General features: G+C 42.8%; 1 protein-coding gene across 1 annotated transcript in view; it reads right to left on the bottom strand.

Moving 5' to 3' along the window:
* Positions 1–18179, bottom strand: part of LOC127689837 (protocadherin Fat 3) — a 172322-nt gene that overhangs the window by 114247 nt on the left and 39896 nt on the right. The window contains exons 3-4 of the mRNA XM_052189407.1: positions 6868–7182; positions 5497–5707 (exon numbers count right to left, since the gene is read on the bottom strand). Of these exons, the coding sequence (XP_052045367.1) occupies positions 5497–5707; positions 6868–7182 (526 nt within the window). The remainder of the gene's footprint in view (positions 1–5496; positions 5708–6867; positions 7183–18179) is intronic.

Below are 18179 nucleotides of genomic sequence, written 5' to 3'. Positions count from 1 at the left end.
AACAGCATGAGGCCAAATAAAAGGTGGGCAGGAAAGGACACTGCAGAGCTGGCCCGAGTCCCAGCAGGGTGAGGCTCAGCATGTCACAGCCTGTGCATTGCTGCGGGGGTGTGCGGCAGAGATAGTTAAAAGCGAGGTTGTGAACAGCCCACATGACAATAATTGACTTTAGGGACATTCCTTTTGGACCAATTTTGGTCAAGACAGGTTGTCATGGAATAAAAAAAAAAAAAAGAGCAGAAGAGGCCCACTGGGTTTCTGATGCATTATTAATTCATCGAGGAGGTGGGCGGGGGTCTTGAAAAGACTCTAGAAATAGGACATGAATAAAAAAGTGGGGGCCACCATCTTTGGCCCACTTCACTGGGGGAATGACTGAGCTGAGCTTTTCTTTAAAGGCGGGGATCCCATCTGAGATTAGAGATTTTTAGATTACATCATCTCTCGGTCTCAAAAGGCTAGAGACTCCTGACTGAGGAGAAGACCTGCTGGTGCCATTTCAAACTCAGCAACAGTAATGGCGCAGCTTCCCCTGTAGAGAAACGTCAAGGCTCGTCCTCTAGAAAAATCACTCCACTCTTGCACGTGTAATTGTAAAAAATACCGACCCAGATCTAGTAGTCACCCAGGGGGAGGTGTGACTGAGAAGCTTCCAAACCACTGAGCAACTGAATCTCATCAAACAAAGGGAGCTGTGCGTAAGCTGCTCGCTCGAGTTCAGCATGCACACCCAGCTGAAGGAGAGACAGCCAGTGCCAGCTCCGGTGCGATTATGAATCATTTTCTGCCTTGGAATGAAGCAGGCACACAGCAGGCTGATATTTAAATGGAGGGAAGGATCTGGAGGGCAGCAAAGGGTGGTAGGAAGGAAGAACAGAAAACCCTAGACCCCTTTTCTTAAAATAATCAATATAAAGTATTTTTGGGGGCTTTATTATTTTTCTAAAATTTCTCCAGTATGATTCCATAAATGAGATTATTGCTATTAAAAGAAAAAAAGCAAGCCCTGTTTGAGATCAAGTTAGGGCACGGAAGCAGAATAAGGGGAATGAAGTGCTTGATACCTCTTGACTAACTGAGTAGAACATACTCTGTTGGGACAGCAGGGGAGTTGTAAATTGATGGGGCTTCTCTAAACACCAGCTGGATGAGAGGAGGTGATGAGGAAATGTGTCTGCCAGGTAAGAAAAGATGCAGAGGTGCCCAAGCTCTGAGGTATGTCCAACCTCACGTGGCCTGAGGACAGCTACGAAAACAGACCCACAAGATTGTAGACTTACTTAAAACTTGTAGTTCCCTCTTTCTAACATTTCAAAAACTAATCACAGAATTCTCCAGCATGAATTTTGTGGATTACATTATGTCTCAATTCCAAAACGTTGGACACACCTGAGAGAGGATAGAGTTACTGCCAGTGCTCTCAGGAAGGCGACTCGCCTCCAAGCCTCAGACCCAGATCATTCGTGACTGCACAGAGGTGAGGTCCAAAAAGGGGAGAAGTAAACGGAGAGGGTCACAGCCAACAATTCAAGTCACAGCGACCTACAGCAAGCAGATGGCAGGGCCAAGGCAGCCCTTGAGTACCTTTAGCACAGAAGGATAGCTGAGAGGCTAGCACAGAGGATCATTAGTGATTCAGATCCTTTCTCCTTCCTAGCACTGGGTGAGGCAAATCAGGGTAGTTCATGTGCTTCCTAATTGCAAGGTGAAGCATGTTTCTGTGATGATTCAGGTAAAACTAAAATCAGGTGAAAACTGCAAGGCAGCGTGCCTCAGTTTAGAATTCAGTCATTAATGATGGCGGTCTTTACAATTCAAACATTTGCCATCAGGATCTGATTCAGGGGCTGAGCTGAGAACCAGATTGCCTGCACATTGGAGGTATGTAAATCAAGGAACTGGCTGAGGGGAAGTTAGAGCCTCCTGAGAAGTGCGAAGATACATGACAAAGCCGCAAGGGATTGTGGGTTATTTTTGTTCCCTTTATTTTCTTTCCCTTTTAACAAGGAAAGGAAGCATGCTGTGTGTTGGGCTGTTTAACTACACAACAGCTGAACTTTATTATGTTGCCTTTTAATTACAGCTTTCTTAGCTTGGTTATAAGTAGGGCTTGTTTCTGAGAGCAGAAGGGTCTAGCTACAGAGGAAACATGGTCCCTTTGGAGTTGAGAAAATGCAAGTGTTTAGGCTTGGGGATACATTGCTGCTCACAGGGAGTTCCTGTGACTTCGTGTTCTGGTAGGAGGTAAGGAAATTCAGTCCTGTAAGTTTGGAAATGTACAAGTGAGATCAGACTCTCAAGAGGGAGGAAAGGCAGTCTGAAACACTCTTTGTTTACTGAATGAGGTTTCACCAGCTTGAGCAGTTGAAAAATGGTCATGCCTGATGAGGATGCTATGCCCTGGGCCTCTCTTCATGGTAGTCCAAATGGACTAGGTCTATGGTACAAATTCGGGTTGATTTATTCTTCATAGGAAGATTTGAGCAAAACTTGAAGCAGGATCCACGACTGATCTGAACGATCACGCTGACCTTCCTTACCTCATGTTTATTCTGTCTCCCTGCAGAGCTCACAGATGGGTGTTATGTGCTAAGGGGCACTGCCCACTCTTGGTTCCCTCTGTGCTAGTTTGATCAAGGATGATGCTTAGGCAGGGAGGAAAGGAAGATTCACAAGAGGTAAATTTTGACAGTGAGGATGAAACACCTGAAGACGATAAAGCAAACAAAAGGATTTAAAAGAAGGAAGAGGGTGTCAGCACAGTGGGTAAATTATGACTCTGGCAGGAAGGCCATATTTTTAGGAGATTTGATAAAGGCGATCACCTCTACTGCAAACCACCAGCACCTGGGAAAGGACTCAAAGTTCTACAGTGATGTATAAAGTTGGCATTTCAATATATTGTTGGCTGAACCTGGGGATGGAAATAAAATCATGATCTGTTTGGGCAGCAGGCCCAGTAACTTCGATTTGTAGAAGAAATTTAGCAATCTGTTACCAGATTCACAGAGAAATGTCTGCAATGGAGGATTCCAGATCAGTCCCAGGGGACAGTCCTGGGAGTCTTCATTAAAAAAAAAAACTACTCTCATTCACAAGGTAGAATGGATGGGGTGGGGGTGGGGAGGATAGCTATGGCCACACTTTGCACATGGTTCCTGGATTATGTGTGAATGCCAGAAGGGAGGGTCTCTATAAACAGCTCGTTCTCCTTGAACTAGTGAGGCTATCTGGACTGAGGTAAAATGGAATGGCAACTTGACCCTCTGTAGGGCCAGGAGGCTACTACAAAAGGGTTAACATGCTTGCCTGAGGCAGCACGTCCAGTCTCTGTATCTTAGTTCACTCACCCTGAGTCAAAAGCAACATAAGCTTCAGCAAGATGGAGAATGGAGACATGGGCTTGGATCTTGAGGGTGAAGGATGGAGATGGGATAAGCGTAAATGAAAATGGACAGTACTATTGACAACATAATGTGAAAACCCCATGGGTAATCTTACACAGAGTACTCCTAGCAGCATGCTCGCCTACACCTAGACATACTTGTAGAGATGCTGAAGAATTGTAGACTGGCCTGAGGAATTGGGTTCAGATGACCCACCACACCTAGCATCAAAGAAAGGTAGGCTAGTGAGACTTCCTATGCGTGGGCAGCTTGGACATGTAACAGCAAGCTGTCCAGCAGAGAGACGTTTTGCAAAGTGAACAGATGACCAAAGGTGTCCAGGCAGGCAAAAGACAACTAACTGGTACCATGTGCTTGCGTTTCATTGTGTCAAGAAAGAAGAGACTGTGTCATACAATACCGGAATAAGCCAGAAACTACTGAGATGGTGCTAGAAACTTTTCCCATGGGTCAGAAGATGTTCAATCTCAAATACACTGGCAGACACGAAGAAGGAACTGGAATAATAGCCATATGAAAAGATGTTGAGATTAATCTCAACTAAATAAAACTAAGATGTCCTTGTTTCATAGAATGGATTGCAGAGGGCACGCCCTTACTTGTTGGTAGTTCAGAGGACTCTCTGAGGGTTGACTGGGAGATACAGAACATTACTGGTTTTTCGGGGGGGGGGGCGGTTAATGCTTCATGAAACCAGATGCGGAGCCTCCTAAATGCTTTCCCCAGACCCAGCTGTTTAAAGAGGAGGCAGGTTGTTGCCCCCGTCCTGTCCAGGCACAGTGAGGAAGGAAATGGTTCTCCCAGGTGCGCTCTTCTGGTATACTCCTGCTCAGGGAGAACGCTGGGAAGTGGGCTCTAGTTCAGCCCTCATCAGCCCCTGGCAGGCACACACTCTGCTCTCTCTGACAGCAGCCTGTTTGATTTCCTGTCCCACACACTTTTTCTCTCCAGTGCTCTCCCTGCAGGTTTGAGGAAGGGCTGTTTTGCCCTTTCCCTTTTGCAGCCTGGCGTGCTTGCTTGCTTTCCTTCAAGGAATTTAAGCGTTGGGTCTGCCCTGCCTGCTCCCTTCCATCTGCTTTCTCTATTCAGAGTGAGTGTGGGCTCACTGGCTACACATCTAGGTTCTATTTCCTGCCCTTCCTTTTGTGGACGGCAGCCAGGGGACTCTCCTGGTGGGGCTTTTTGGTCAGCAAGTGACACCACTGCTGTAAAGCAAGGGGGCTGGAATTATATTTTCACTTATTTTCAGTTGGGATATTCCCAATTAAATAAACCAACCTCCAAAAAGATAAAAAACAAAACAACAAAACAACCCCCACACTCCTCAAAAGCAATGGGAGAAAAATCAAAACAACCCCCCCAAACCCCGTGAACCCATTTAATCTCAAACAAAGAAATCATTGGATATGAGGAATGAGGTCGCTGTTAGAGGCGTGTATGAAACCTGTGGGCTGCACTTTAGTCTGTCACAGGCAGTTATGAAAGATGTAATTCAATTTGTTCAAAAAAAAAAAACCCGTAAAAGGCAGATTGGATAGCTGTATTTTAGCAAATGTGTTTGCACTAAGGGTACCTTCTGTTGAGCAGTTCTGCCCACAAGCTGTCTGTAGAATATAGAACATCTCTCGAGCATGCTTGCCACCTTGAAGCAGGGCAGTCGGGAGCAGAAAAAAAAACAGAATGCAGAAAATAGGTGAAGAAAAAGAGAGAAATGAAGGACAGCAAGTCTAGTACCATCAATACATTTAGAAATGAGATTAGCCAAGTGTGACAATAGAATTAAAATGACACACAGAAGGACAGTAAGGTCGCAGTAAATCACGTACTATGGAGAAATCCAGCCAGAGCGCACTTTCTGTTCAGCCTAGCTACAGAATCGGAACGAAAGCACAGGTTGGTTTTTCATTTTACTGGCTCTTTTGCATTCCAGCACTATTTTAAATCTTAGGCTTAATTGCTAGGTTTTAATTTTTTTCTTTTGCCTTTAAAATTTATTTATTCATCCATTCATTTACTTATTTTCTTGTTGGGCAAGTTCCTTCAAACAGTTAAGTCCGTTGCCTGATATGCTCTAGAGACCTGAACTTACCGACGATGTCAAACCACAGAGGGGTGTTAGCTGGCTGCACGGACACCACCCCTACAATCTCCGTGACTTTGTCACTCTCCATGACGGTGAAGTTGTAAAATGGTTCATCGAATGTCAATGGTACAGGTGAAGGCGGGGGCTTCTTAATCCATTCGATGTGGAGGCGGGCAGTGGAGGATTTCTGTGGGCGGCCATTGTCCACGGCCTTGATCTACTCCCACATGGGGGGAACACAGAAAGACGGCTTAGTGCTGTGAGTCTGTGGAAGGCTCTCACTCACGCAGTAACAAGCCAAAAGACCAGTTTCTGCTGTTGAGCAGTTCTGCCCACAGAAAGAAAAGTTGTGTCCACTTGAGACCTCACAGTGGACTCTGGAGTAGAAACAGTGCAAACAGGGCACTTGCACCATGTCTGCCAGAAGCTGACTTTTGAGATGTGAAACCATAAAAAATGGATGTTGTATTTACAATTCATAGTATTTCAGCGGCAAGAGTGATAGTTTATGTGAGTAGAAATAACTAATTTAATTCCTAATAGCATGATTCTGAACCTCTCCTCTATTGAGAGTTGAAGGGGGGAATGAAGTGTGATGTGAGATCTTATTTGTGTGTTAGGATATATGAGCACATATGTACATTCATGTGAGCATGTATGTGTAGGTGAATTTATGCATGTGTGAGTTTAAGTATTTTATGTGCTAATATATATGTACAAGTTTAAAAGTGTAAGTCTGTGTGTGTGTATTTTGAGTTTGTGCATGTATGTGTACATGCACTGAGTTTATATATGTATGTGTGCATGTGTATGAGTGTGCAAATCCATATGTGAATATGTGTAACTATATTATGTGTGCACATAAGTTTATGTATGTGTGCTGTATATGTGTATGAGCACATGTATGAGTATGTGCAATGTGTCATAATATGCATGCATGTGTGTGGGAATATGTGTGCAAATGCGTATGCACTTGTGTGATCATATGCATTTATATACATGTGTGTGAGTGCATGCGTGTCTGTGTCCATATGTACCTGTGTGTGTGTGTACCACAGTTTCTTTTGCTTTGCATCAGATATATACTGCCTGTTATGGTCAGTACCTTGACAGTAAGTTAGAGCCCAAGATGTGTGGGTGTGTGTCTCCAGGCAGGCCATAGAATCAGTGAAAGTTTGCTGATAGGACACAATGAAGGAAACTCTCACTATTTAGAACATCACCCAGGAAGGTAAAAGTTCTCGGCTGTACCTGGCTCACTCCCTGAAGGCAGCCTTCTGCTGCTAATTCTGCACTCGTTACATTTATTGATCAAAGAAGTAGGCGTGAATAAGAGGCTCACCCCGACCCCACTGATGCTCTGGAACTGCAGCTTACCGTTAGGATGTCATAACTTCCTGCTGTGAATTGCTTTCTGGAAGAGACCATGCCAGTTTTAGGGTCAATGAAAAACTTCCCGTCATCATTCCCATCCACAATACTATAGGAGATTTCTGCATTGGGGCCTTCATCTCGGTCAAATGCAAAAGCCCTGTAAATGGGTTCGCCCCTCTTCTTGCGGTCACGTTCTGGAAGCTTGATCTGGTAGACCTTCTCAGGGAACTGTGGCTTGTTGTCGTTCTCATCCAGAACCTGAACCACCACCCAAATGGTTGACTGTTTGGGAGAAGATCCGCCATCCGTCACTGTCACCTGAGTTTCGAAAGAGAAAGTATGATACAGTCAGAAAGTACACATGCTGTCACCTGTGTGTCCCCTGCCTGTCCCGCAGATGTGCAGTTTACTTGCTGGACCATTTCAGCTCTTCTGAGCACTGCAATTTCTACAGAGTAGACACCATGTTCATACTTAGCCCATAAGGGAGTGAATGCCTCCGAACCAGTGATAGAAGCCATTGTTGGAGTGATCTGAGTGGCTCAGAGTTGGGCTGTGCTGCTGAGTCACTGTCTACACACTGGTGACTTTAAGAGGAAGGATTTATTCTTCTGGGGTCTAGGGGAAGAGGTGAACTCAGTCTCCGAGGCCTTCTGGGTAAACACTTTATAACTGAGTCAGATCACAGAGCCCCTCTTTGTGATGCCATCACCCTGGGGTCTTCATTTCTTCATAGGTTTCAGTGGGGACATGGCAAACAGGAAGGCCATTGGAAGGACTCACTGTAGAGTACAGCAGAGAAGGAGCAGAACTGACTTTTTAAAACCACTGGTTTATAGAGTCCAAGTGGATATAAAATATGCTTTCCTAACAGACACAATGGTCATGTGATCATGATACATTGACTCATGAGAGTTTCATCAAATCCACAAGCAAGGCTTTGAAAATCTGAGCTCTTCTCTTCCCTCGCTTTTTCCTATCATGCTGTGGACTGAATTGTTTCCCCTCTAAATGCATGTGTTTGAAGCTCTATTCCTACCTTGGGCCTGTACTGCATGTGGGATCTTCAAGAAAGGGGGGGTAAGATCAACTGAGGTCATAACGGTAGAATCCTGACTTAGCCAGATCCTTCAGGAAAGATGATGCTTATTATCCCGAGCTCTTCTGTGATGCAAGCACACAGTGAGAAGGTACCAGCCACGAAGAAGCAAAACCAGGCCATAGTTTGACTTGGGATTTCCTGGTCTCCATATTATTACCTTATTTTGTCTCATGCTCAAATTCTGTTTCCCCAAATAACAATATTAGCAGATGATGTCTTTGGGTGGCCTTAGTCATTAAAGTTTCGTGGATGAAATTGGTTTTTTTCTTTTCTTTTTTTAAAAGATTTATTTATTTACTTATTTATTATATGTGAGTACACTGTAGCTGTCTTTTTATTTAATTCGATATATTTTTTTATTTACATTTCAAATGATTTCCCCTTTCCTGGCTCCCCACTCCCCAAAAGTCTCATAAGCCCTCTTCCCATCCCCTGATCCCCCATCTACCCCTTCCACTTCCCTGTTCTGGTATTGCCCTACAATGCTGCACTGAGCCTTTCCATAACCAGGGGCCACTCCTCCATTCTTTTTGGACATCATTTGATATGTGGATTATGTCTTGGGTATTCCAAGTTTCTAGGCTAATATCCACTTATCAGTGAGTGCATGCCATGATTGTTCTTTTGAGACTGGGTTACCTCACTTAGTATGATGGTCTCCAGCTCCATCCATTTGTCTAAGAATTTCATGAATTCATTGTTTCTAATGGCTGATTAGTACTCCATTGCATATATATACCACATTTTTTGTATCCATTCTTCCATTGAGGGACACCTGGGTTCTTTCCTTATAAAAGAGTCTAAAAGTACTTGTTTGTCCTTCTCCGTTAGCCCAGAAAAAGCCAGAAAGTTCCATGTGTTGGGAATGTTTGTGGAATTTTATGTTCCTGTGATCAAGTTTATGTGGACAAATGCTTTAGAATGGAAACTTGTGAACAATGAAATTGCTCACTCATAGTTCCAGGGGTTGGGAAGTCCACAGACAATGTCCCAGGAAAGTCACTGTCTGTGAAGGCCTCCTTCTCTCAGAGCATTTTTCAATGTCCCTTCTATGACAGAAGGGTACAGATGAGCCCGTTGACCTTTTCTATAAGGACATCAATTCTGTTTGATCTAACCATACTTTATGGTCCTGCTGACACTGCTGTACTGGACATTGAGACTGAGAAGACAACCATTCAGATGAGAACATGGAGAACGTACAGGCCAATGTCCAATTCTTGCTTCTGAGGAAGGCTCTCCCTGGATTGCAAAACTAACTTCCTACTGTCTGCTCATATGACAGACAGAGATGGAAACATCTAGTGTCTCTTCTTCGTATTGTTATGAAACAAAAAGAACAGCATGAAATAGTCAATTTGTGCCATAGTGATATGTAATTTATAATTCACATGGCTTATTTTAAGTACAGTTGACAGCTAGTCTGTTGCTTAACTACTATGAAATAATGTTTCCCCCTCTTAGGGAGATGAAAGGGGCTGAGCAACCACTTCTTATGTCTCTGAAATGTGTTTGTGAAAACAGAGAAAGGAACACAAGGAAGAGAACGTAAAGAACCTTCTGGGTCTAAGACACCCTTGAGTCTCCATAGTCGCTATGACATTACTAACCAGTGCATAAATGACATACAGTTCTGAGTGTGACCTCAGCCACTTCTGTAATAATCCCCATTAGCCATTGGGATGTGGTTATGCATTTTCATTTTTCAGATGGGAAAACTTTACACTGAAAGATCTACAGTTAGTAAGGAACAGAGCTGTGTAAGGGATGACTATGAAAGGACTTTTTTAAGCTACAAACCCTGGAAGAGTTTCTACTTAATCTTTGCATCACTACCTTGAGTTTATTAAGCTTAAAATGTGACCTTGGAACCTAAATGTAAGTCTAGAAGAAGCATTGACAGAAACCAACGGTGATCCAGAGAATATGCTCAGTTATTTCTTCATCTAAGAAAGCAACCTGACAGGAATAACGGGAAACAATTCAAAATTATTGGAAAACAGGTTAAAGTTTCTTTTTCAAATGGAAGGAAGGATTCCTTCCTTCCTTCCTTCCTTCCTTTCTTCCTTCCTTCCTTCCTTCCTTCCTTCCTTCCTTCCTTCCTTCCTTCCTTCCTTCCTTCCGGCCTTGCTTCCTTCCAGCCAACCATGCCCCTGGCCTGCAGGACGCACCGCAGGACATCCTGGAGGACATTGCCCTTGGCTGTCTTCACAGACTAATCTCTCACTTCTGAGTTCAGGAACTTGGTTGCTCCCGTCTCCTCAACATTCATAAAACCTCCATTCTGTTAAGCTGCCTCCTCCCAACGCTCCTGTCATTATACTTGACATGATTTTAGAAAACCATTCCTTCCTTCTTTCAGATCTATGGGCAGAATGGTCTAGCACTGTCACCAATCTCTGTGCATGGAACCAGAATACCGTTAGCATCCTGCATTGTGAGTGCTTGTCTACAAGTTGATTTCTATTCAGTCCCCCCAAATGTGAATACTTTGAGGTCAAGGGTTGCTTATTGATCAGTACAAAGCTCTGGCACCTGATTCAGCTCAAAGTAACACGTAAATGTCATCAAAATTAATTTACATAAAAGTTTCCTTATGACAGTGAATGAAAGAACATTCTTGATGGGACACTCGCCAGCTTGAGCATCACACACATGGCTCTGGCAGGCTTTTCCATTCTCCCCCATACCCGCTGCCTTGCTAAAAATCATGAGATTACATTCCTAAAGCTAGACACCAAGGTCTAGTCCTTATTTGGCCTTACTCCCTCCTGAGGCTGACTACCATGATACAACTATCAAAGTATTGAAGTCAAACAGTGAAAAGCTCCCTTTGGTTCACCTAATTAACACACTCAATTATAATTAAACACCTCATCCTAACCTAGTTTCCCTTTTTACCTTTATAAACTGCCATTTTCCTATATACTGTGTCTGTCTCCTCTCTATCCAAAGGCAGTCCTTTGACCTCGTCCACTGGGACAAATTCCTTTTCCTCTTTTTTCTCCTTTGTCCCGTTCACCTTCTACTTCATCCCCTATATCCTGTCATTGTCTCTTATTCCTCGCCTTTTATCCCTCCGGGGAACATACATTTCCTTTGTGCTGAGACCTTGGTCTTGGGGGAGTCCTGAACTGATACTGATTACTTCAGTTCTGACATGGAAAAGCCTCTGAGAACAAGCACAACTTCTCCCACGTGCTTTGTGGTGTGACTTGGGTGAGCTATCTACTCTGGAGTTTGTTCTCACTTTACACCACTGAGAATGTGACCAGCTCACAATCTAGTGAAATGCCTTTGGGCTCCTCTGGAAGTGGTGCTCACCCTTGTGGACATTCATCTGTAATCCTGTAATGGCTGATTCCTGTGTATTCCTCCTTTGGTGTACAGTGAGCTACTATTTCTGCTCTCCTTTGGGATGTTGGGTTTTCTCAGTGATTGCTGCTGTATGTTACCAAGCCCAGTCTTCTCAGTTTTTAAGTCTCATGATTACTTCTCTAAATCTCCTCTTCTACATTGCTTTTTCTATCTAGAGCACAAGTCACCAATGCCTCACAGCCTCAGAGTTTGTACCCCAAACTGCCTATCTGCTTTGGATGTGAGTATCTCCATATAGAGATCATTCATTGAGTTCTTAAGTCAATGGCAGCAGTATCTTGAGAGATTCTAGAAACTTTAGGCAGTTGGGCATTGTTGGTGGATGCCCATCACTGTGGTCACACCCTTGAGCTCTACCTTGTTTCAGGCCCCTCTCTGTTCTTCTTTCTGCTTCTTGTCCACCACAGTGTCAGCAACTTCATCCACATTTTGCCACTGCTAAATCTTGTCTGCTATGCTGGGAGCATTTCATCCACATATTCCCACTGCTGTGAATATTTATTTTCGCCTCACCATGGCCTCAGAATTGACAGAATCTCTAAAACCATGAGGCACGATGAATTCTTCCTTTCTTAAACTACTTCAGGTGTTCCCTCACAGAAGCAACAAGTCTAATACACTGTCCTAGGCCTCACCTCACCCACTGGGCTCTGTCAATACAGGAAGAAAAATTACATTGTGGAGCAAAGCAAAAGCAACCAATACAAATCTTTATCATCTCCTCTGCTGCATCATTTTCCATTAACTGGAACCACCATTGCTCAAGAATGATCCACATGTATATGGCCCTGCTCTCCTGTCTGCTGACAAGAGAACATTGCTATGCTAACCTAGAGTAGTATGTAGTCTTGACAATTAATAAAAAAGCTTGAGAGATTAATTTCTTAAGGGACTGCAGCTAACTCCCAACAAAAGAGAAAACAGAAAAATCAGTGCCCTGAGAGTACACTGAAGCCTATGTCATTTTTCTTTGGGATCTTTGTGGTCTTTGAATAACAAACAGAATCAGAGGCAGAATACACCCTATATGGGCCTACTCGGTCAATGTGACACAATGACAGAAGCAGTATGTTTTTACATCTATTTCTGGAAGATGCAAGAACTTCAGAGGACCAAAAGGGGGGAGAGTAAGATACTTGGTATAACAGCAGCCAAGGGAGGCTCTTCTTTGCCTTCATCAAACTTAACCTGATATTTATTATTGTTGCCTTTGCTCATCCCTAGAAGATGGAAGTATAAGTTTCTGAAAGCTGACATCTTCACACTTGTCTAGTACATGTTCAGTGACCAGAAGAATATCTGAGAACATATTCACTATTTCGGAGTTGGAGAGTTTAAATCTGACATTCATTCCTAGTGTTAACTGATCATAGAAAGCTATTTCAAGGTCATTATGTTTAAAATTTCAAACCCTTCTTTGAAGATTACATAAGAACTCTCAAGTTCTATATTTGCCCTTGATACTCTAACATGATCTGAACTTTTGTTGGTGTTTGTTGTGAGCTTATTTGTTACATATCTTTATGAACTGTTCATTACAGTATGAGATCAAGAAAGCATGGTTCCTATCTATTCTGCTCATGAATATTCTCTGCCACGTACTGTGAAGGTTAGTTTTGATTCTCCACTTGGCACAATCTGCAATCACCTAGGAAGAGCATATGAATAAGGACCCATCTCTATCTGGGCGGTCTGTCGGCATGTCTTAAGGATCGTCTTGATGGTTAGTTGACTCAGTCCACTATGGGCAGCACTATTCCCTGACGGAGGTCCTGATCAGTATTAAGTAAGCAAGCATGTGATCACGTGTGCATTCCATTCGTGTCTCCCTGCTCATGGCTGTAAGCATGATGAATTAAGCTCCTATCACCTCAACTTCTTTGTTATGATGGAATATAGACTGAGATTGTGAACTAAAATAAACTCTTTCTCTCATAAGTTACTTTTTGTCAGAGCATTTTATCACAGTGACGGAAATGAAACTAGAATAAGTGTCTAGAATATAGTACTTAATAAATTTGTGCAGAATTAATGAAAGTTTTATCCATTACTCTTTATGAAAAAACCAAGTTAGAGGCAAATGGGAGATAAGGTGAGCAACCAAGATCCCAAGGAAGAAGCAAACTATCAACTTCACACACACACACACACACACACACACATACACACACATATACACACACATACACACACATACACACGCACATATACACACACATGCGCGTGCATGTGCACACACACGCACACACACATATACACACATACACACACATACACACACATACACACATATACACACATACACACATATACACACACATACACACACATATACACACACATATATACACACATACACACATACACACACGCGTGTGCGTGCACACACACAAGCACACACATATACACACATACACACACATACACACACATACACACACATACACACACATATACACACACATACACACACATTCACACACATACACATACATATACACACACATACACACACATATTCACACACACACACACACATGCACATGCACACACACACACATACACACACACACCACTCCCTCTAAACTTCCAGTTTTCTGATTTACATGTGCAGGAGCTGAAGCTAAGAAGCCATGTAACATGTGCAAGGCCACTCAGCCAGTGGGTGGCAGAATGCTGGTTTCTATGTTTGACAAGTTTGGCATCACAGCCCACCTTCAGTCCCCTCCCTGTGCAGTCCACAGAGTGGCATCTGACAGCCATCTGTTGAAAGTCCCTCCCATGTGGCTTTGGGTCTACATCCAAGCCTGCAGTTGTGCATCTAGAATCAAGCCTTCTTCCTTTCTTGATAATTGGGAACATCTTTGACTGTTTCTCTTCTCTGGGCACTTTTCCTGTTTTCTGTTGTTTGAAATCTGTCACGGGCCATGGGGCATGGGTACAATGTTTTCAGTATCCTAAGTTCTTAAGGCCCGACCTTTTTCGGTGCAGATAGATTTTTTTTTAGTCTGCTTCCACAAAGTGTGTTCTATCATTCTAAATACAGAAAACAATCTATCTGACCTCAATGATGCGAGAAGATATACAGTCCCTGTTTTTCTCTGTTATCTCTAGTTTATGAGGAACTCCATTCCATGTTGAAGATTGTAGGCACTGTGCTAGCTGCTTGGGAAATATAAATTGTGTATCCTTAAACTACTGCAGGAAAAACAATAGGTGATATGTGAATAGTATCCCATGCTGGATGACACAGAGAGCCTTCATCCTGGTCTGTTGTCTTCTCTCTGCCTTATGCGTTCTCTCATCAAAATGGCTGCCTCAGCCCCCTGGAAAGACTCCAGGTCTCCATCTCTGTTGATGGAACATAGTCCAAACATCACCTCAGCTTTGCTGAGGACCAAACACAGTCCTCGCCCCACGTCAGCTGTGCTGTGGTTCGCATCCTGAGCAACAATGGCAAGGGTGTGGCATGTATGTGCGTTGTGGCTGATCCCTCGTGTGGCTGCTGTACCTAGAGGCCACAGTAAGCATCAGTAGTTTGCTATTTCAATCAAAGATGGGATGTGTCCTCAGACCTCTCTGAGATGGAATTCAGCAGGCGTGTGTTACTATCATAGGTCTGCCACCATCTGGATTAAGTCCTTTTCTTTCTTATTCCAGCAATTGTCTTATCGTGACAACTCTCTTCTCCTTTGCCAGCACTTTATTCTGGGCCTCTTGGTTACTATGAGCTATTTCAGCACTCACTATTTTTCTAAAGGAGACAGTTCTTGAAGAAGGTTTACAACTCTGTACAGCCTCTTAGTATCTGTGCCTGGCCTAGATTACAGGTTCTGGGCAAGGATCAAAGGTGAAGATGAAGCCATTTGAACTAAGAGAGAGTATCTAAACACTTGAGGTAAGTAGGCACAGAGGAGCTGAAATACCACCACAGCTGCTGGACAGATGAGTGTCACTGTATGATGGCCAGTTATGCGCGAGGTTCCTGTCTGGGGTTAGCCTTCCCTGTACACCTAAAGGCTGAGTACAAGTATAGCCACATTCGTTGTGTATCACTTAGGAAGACCTCTGATTAATAATATAAGCATGCTGCCATTCTCCTTGAGCTCATCACAATTTTAGAATAAGCTTAGTTAAACTAGGAGAATAAAGAGGACAAATGATTATAGGAGACAGGGGAATAAAAGACAGGGAAGGCATGTCTGCCAGGGAATATGCTCACCATATAATATATACCTGTGGTAAGAGGTGTTATGTAAGAATCCTTTCGTATAATGGAGATACACAATGAAAATTTAAAAAGAATTATAAACTTGAAGCGATCACACAATAGGACTCTTTTGGGGTGGAATATCATATACTATGAGTAATAACATAATCTTGGTGAAAATAATCGTTTTCACTTTTGAAAAATGTATGTATGTGCAAAATGTGTGTGTGTGTGTGTGTGTGTGCATATTCATGTGTATGTACAGGTGTATATGTTTCATGGTGCTTTTGCATGTGAAGGTCTGAGGAAAACCTTGGGTATTGTCCTGTTTTTGCAGCCAGGTAGGTCTCTGTGATGTCAAACTAGCTGGCCTGTAACTTTCCAGGGATTCTTTTTTTTTTCCATCTCCCATCTTGGCATGTTGGGATGAGAAACATGTGCTTTTGTGTTTGGTTTCATATGCATTCTAGAGATCCAAATTCTGGCCTATACAAAGTGCTTTACCCACAGAATCATCTCTCAAGTCCTCTGCTGAATATTTTTTCCCAGTGATAAATTGGGGATAGCTTTTGTTGTTTGTGTGTGTTTGGATGCTTCTACTTCTAGTTAGCAATATGAAGAGATCAGATGGATGGACGCTCTACTGAGCATCTTCCTACTCTGATGTTCTCATGTATATAGAAGACCTTTCAAAGAACAACTGCCTTCATAACCCAGAATGTCAATATCTATTAAGAGACCTCAAGAGTAGCAGGGAGTATCAACCCCATCCTGGTTCAGCTCACTCAGAGAAGACGAAGGTCTAGACAGGCCAGCTTCTTAGTCTGACATCATTTTTACCAGAAATAACCTCAGTCTGCTAGAAATAATGATTCCAAAATTCCAAGCTGGCTTTTGAGCTTCAGACAAGGCATGAATTCATGAATTAATATGAATTATGATAATCTCACACATGTACACATGTATATATGCACTCACACACATACATATGAACATGTGAGTATTTGTATGCATATATGTATAATGTAATATACATATATCTATTTCATACACACACACACACACACACGAATATGGTTCTGTATTATTAGGTTTTAATTTAGGTATTTCCAGAATGCTAATCTCCTTAAAAAGTTACTCTTCTATAGTAAAAAATAACATATTTTTCTAAGTTTTTATCTTCAGAAAATTTTATAAATCTTCGATGCCTAATTCTCTTGAGATAATAGGTTGAAAGTTACTTTATCTCCTCTTTGCAGGTGTAAAAACAGAGAAATGACCTTCTCAAAGAATACTCAGGAGTGGTTATAAAGGCTGGGCTGGGATGCAGACCTTGCTGCCTGTGAGCTCAGGATCCTGCATTTCTGAGAAGATAAGTGCTTCCTGACACTTCCATAAAGAAAACTGCGAGGAAACAGTAAATTAAAGGGTAGGCCTCAAAGGAGCAGCCACTCTTGAAGATAAACGTTAAAGGTGAAATCATGGAGTAAAAATTATCCTCAGTGGTTCCCCATTCTTTCCACAATGGAAAGGCAACTGGAAGCTAGTCAGTGCGCCTGCCCTTGGTCTCTTTACATGAGGTTTCTCTTATTTGACCTATAATTTGGTATTAGGAAATCAACTAGAGGCACAGGGGTATTCTAGCCCACCATTCCGCCTGCCACATTTCATGCTTCTGCCCACTGGGTTGAGTTGAGGGCCACATTTTCTGTGACCTGGAGACGTAAATGTCCCCACTATTTTCAACTTCACTTCTTCAGATATTTCAATAATACTATGTTAAAATGACTGAGATGGTTGACATGAGAGGAAATCTGAAATCAGCAAAGTACGGATGGGAAGAGAGAAGGAGGAAAAAGATGGAAAGACTCAGCAAGGAGGGAGATAAGGAAGAAAGGAGCAGAAAGGGCAGGTGTGTGGTGACCCTTCCTGAGGATGTGATCTAGAAGGATGTGGGGCAGTATTCTGAAGAGAAGGAAGCAGGCCTTTGTCTATGCAGGGATGAATATTTACACAGAAACAAGGGAATCTGTTTTTTCAGTTTTGTGATTGCTAGTCTCTTGTGAACAGATGGGAAAACAGCTGATGGATTTGTGCTAAATTGCCTTCCTTTCACGGAGGTTGTTGTTTTTAAAGGTGTTCTTCCAGGGAGTTTTTCCACAGCCATAGATGTTCTGCTGAAGGTACAGCTTGGTCTCTGGATCCAGGATCTTCAGACTTAGGATCCCAAAGTCAACACTTTTATCTTCTGGAGATTTATCCCAGTGAACTCAAGTCTTGAAACGCTCGGGGCAAACTCAGGCCCTGTGAGCACCTGAGGGCTGCCATCTATCGGGGCTTTTTCCTCCCAAGTTACTGAGTAACTGAAGGTGATATTGCATGGCTGGATTTTCTTCAATATTTGTTGGTAGAAGGCATGTATGAGCCTGGCATCTTAAGGTGACAATGACATCGTTTCCACACCATGTGTGACCCATCGACTCCTAAATGGCAGCTTTTTTAAAGAATGAGCCATAACCAATTCACTTTGGCAGTGTCTACTAAAATTATAGCTTTGTTCAAATCTCTTCTTTGCACTTCAAGAAATAAATCCCTTCCCAGCCTGACAGCTCTTCAAGCTTTGTA

This window comes from Apodemus sylvaticus, chromosome 7 (assembly GCF_947179515.1).
Source record: "Apodemus sylvaticus chromosome 7, mApoSyl1.1, whole genome shotgun sequence".
NCBI classification, from domain to species: domain Eukaryota; kingdom Metazoa; phylum Chordata; class Mammalia; order Rodentia; family Muridae; genus Apodemus; species Apodemus sylvaticus.
The sequence above is the reverse complement of the archived record's forward strand: the minus strand, read 5'-3'. Positions and strand labels throughout refer to the sequence as shown.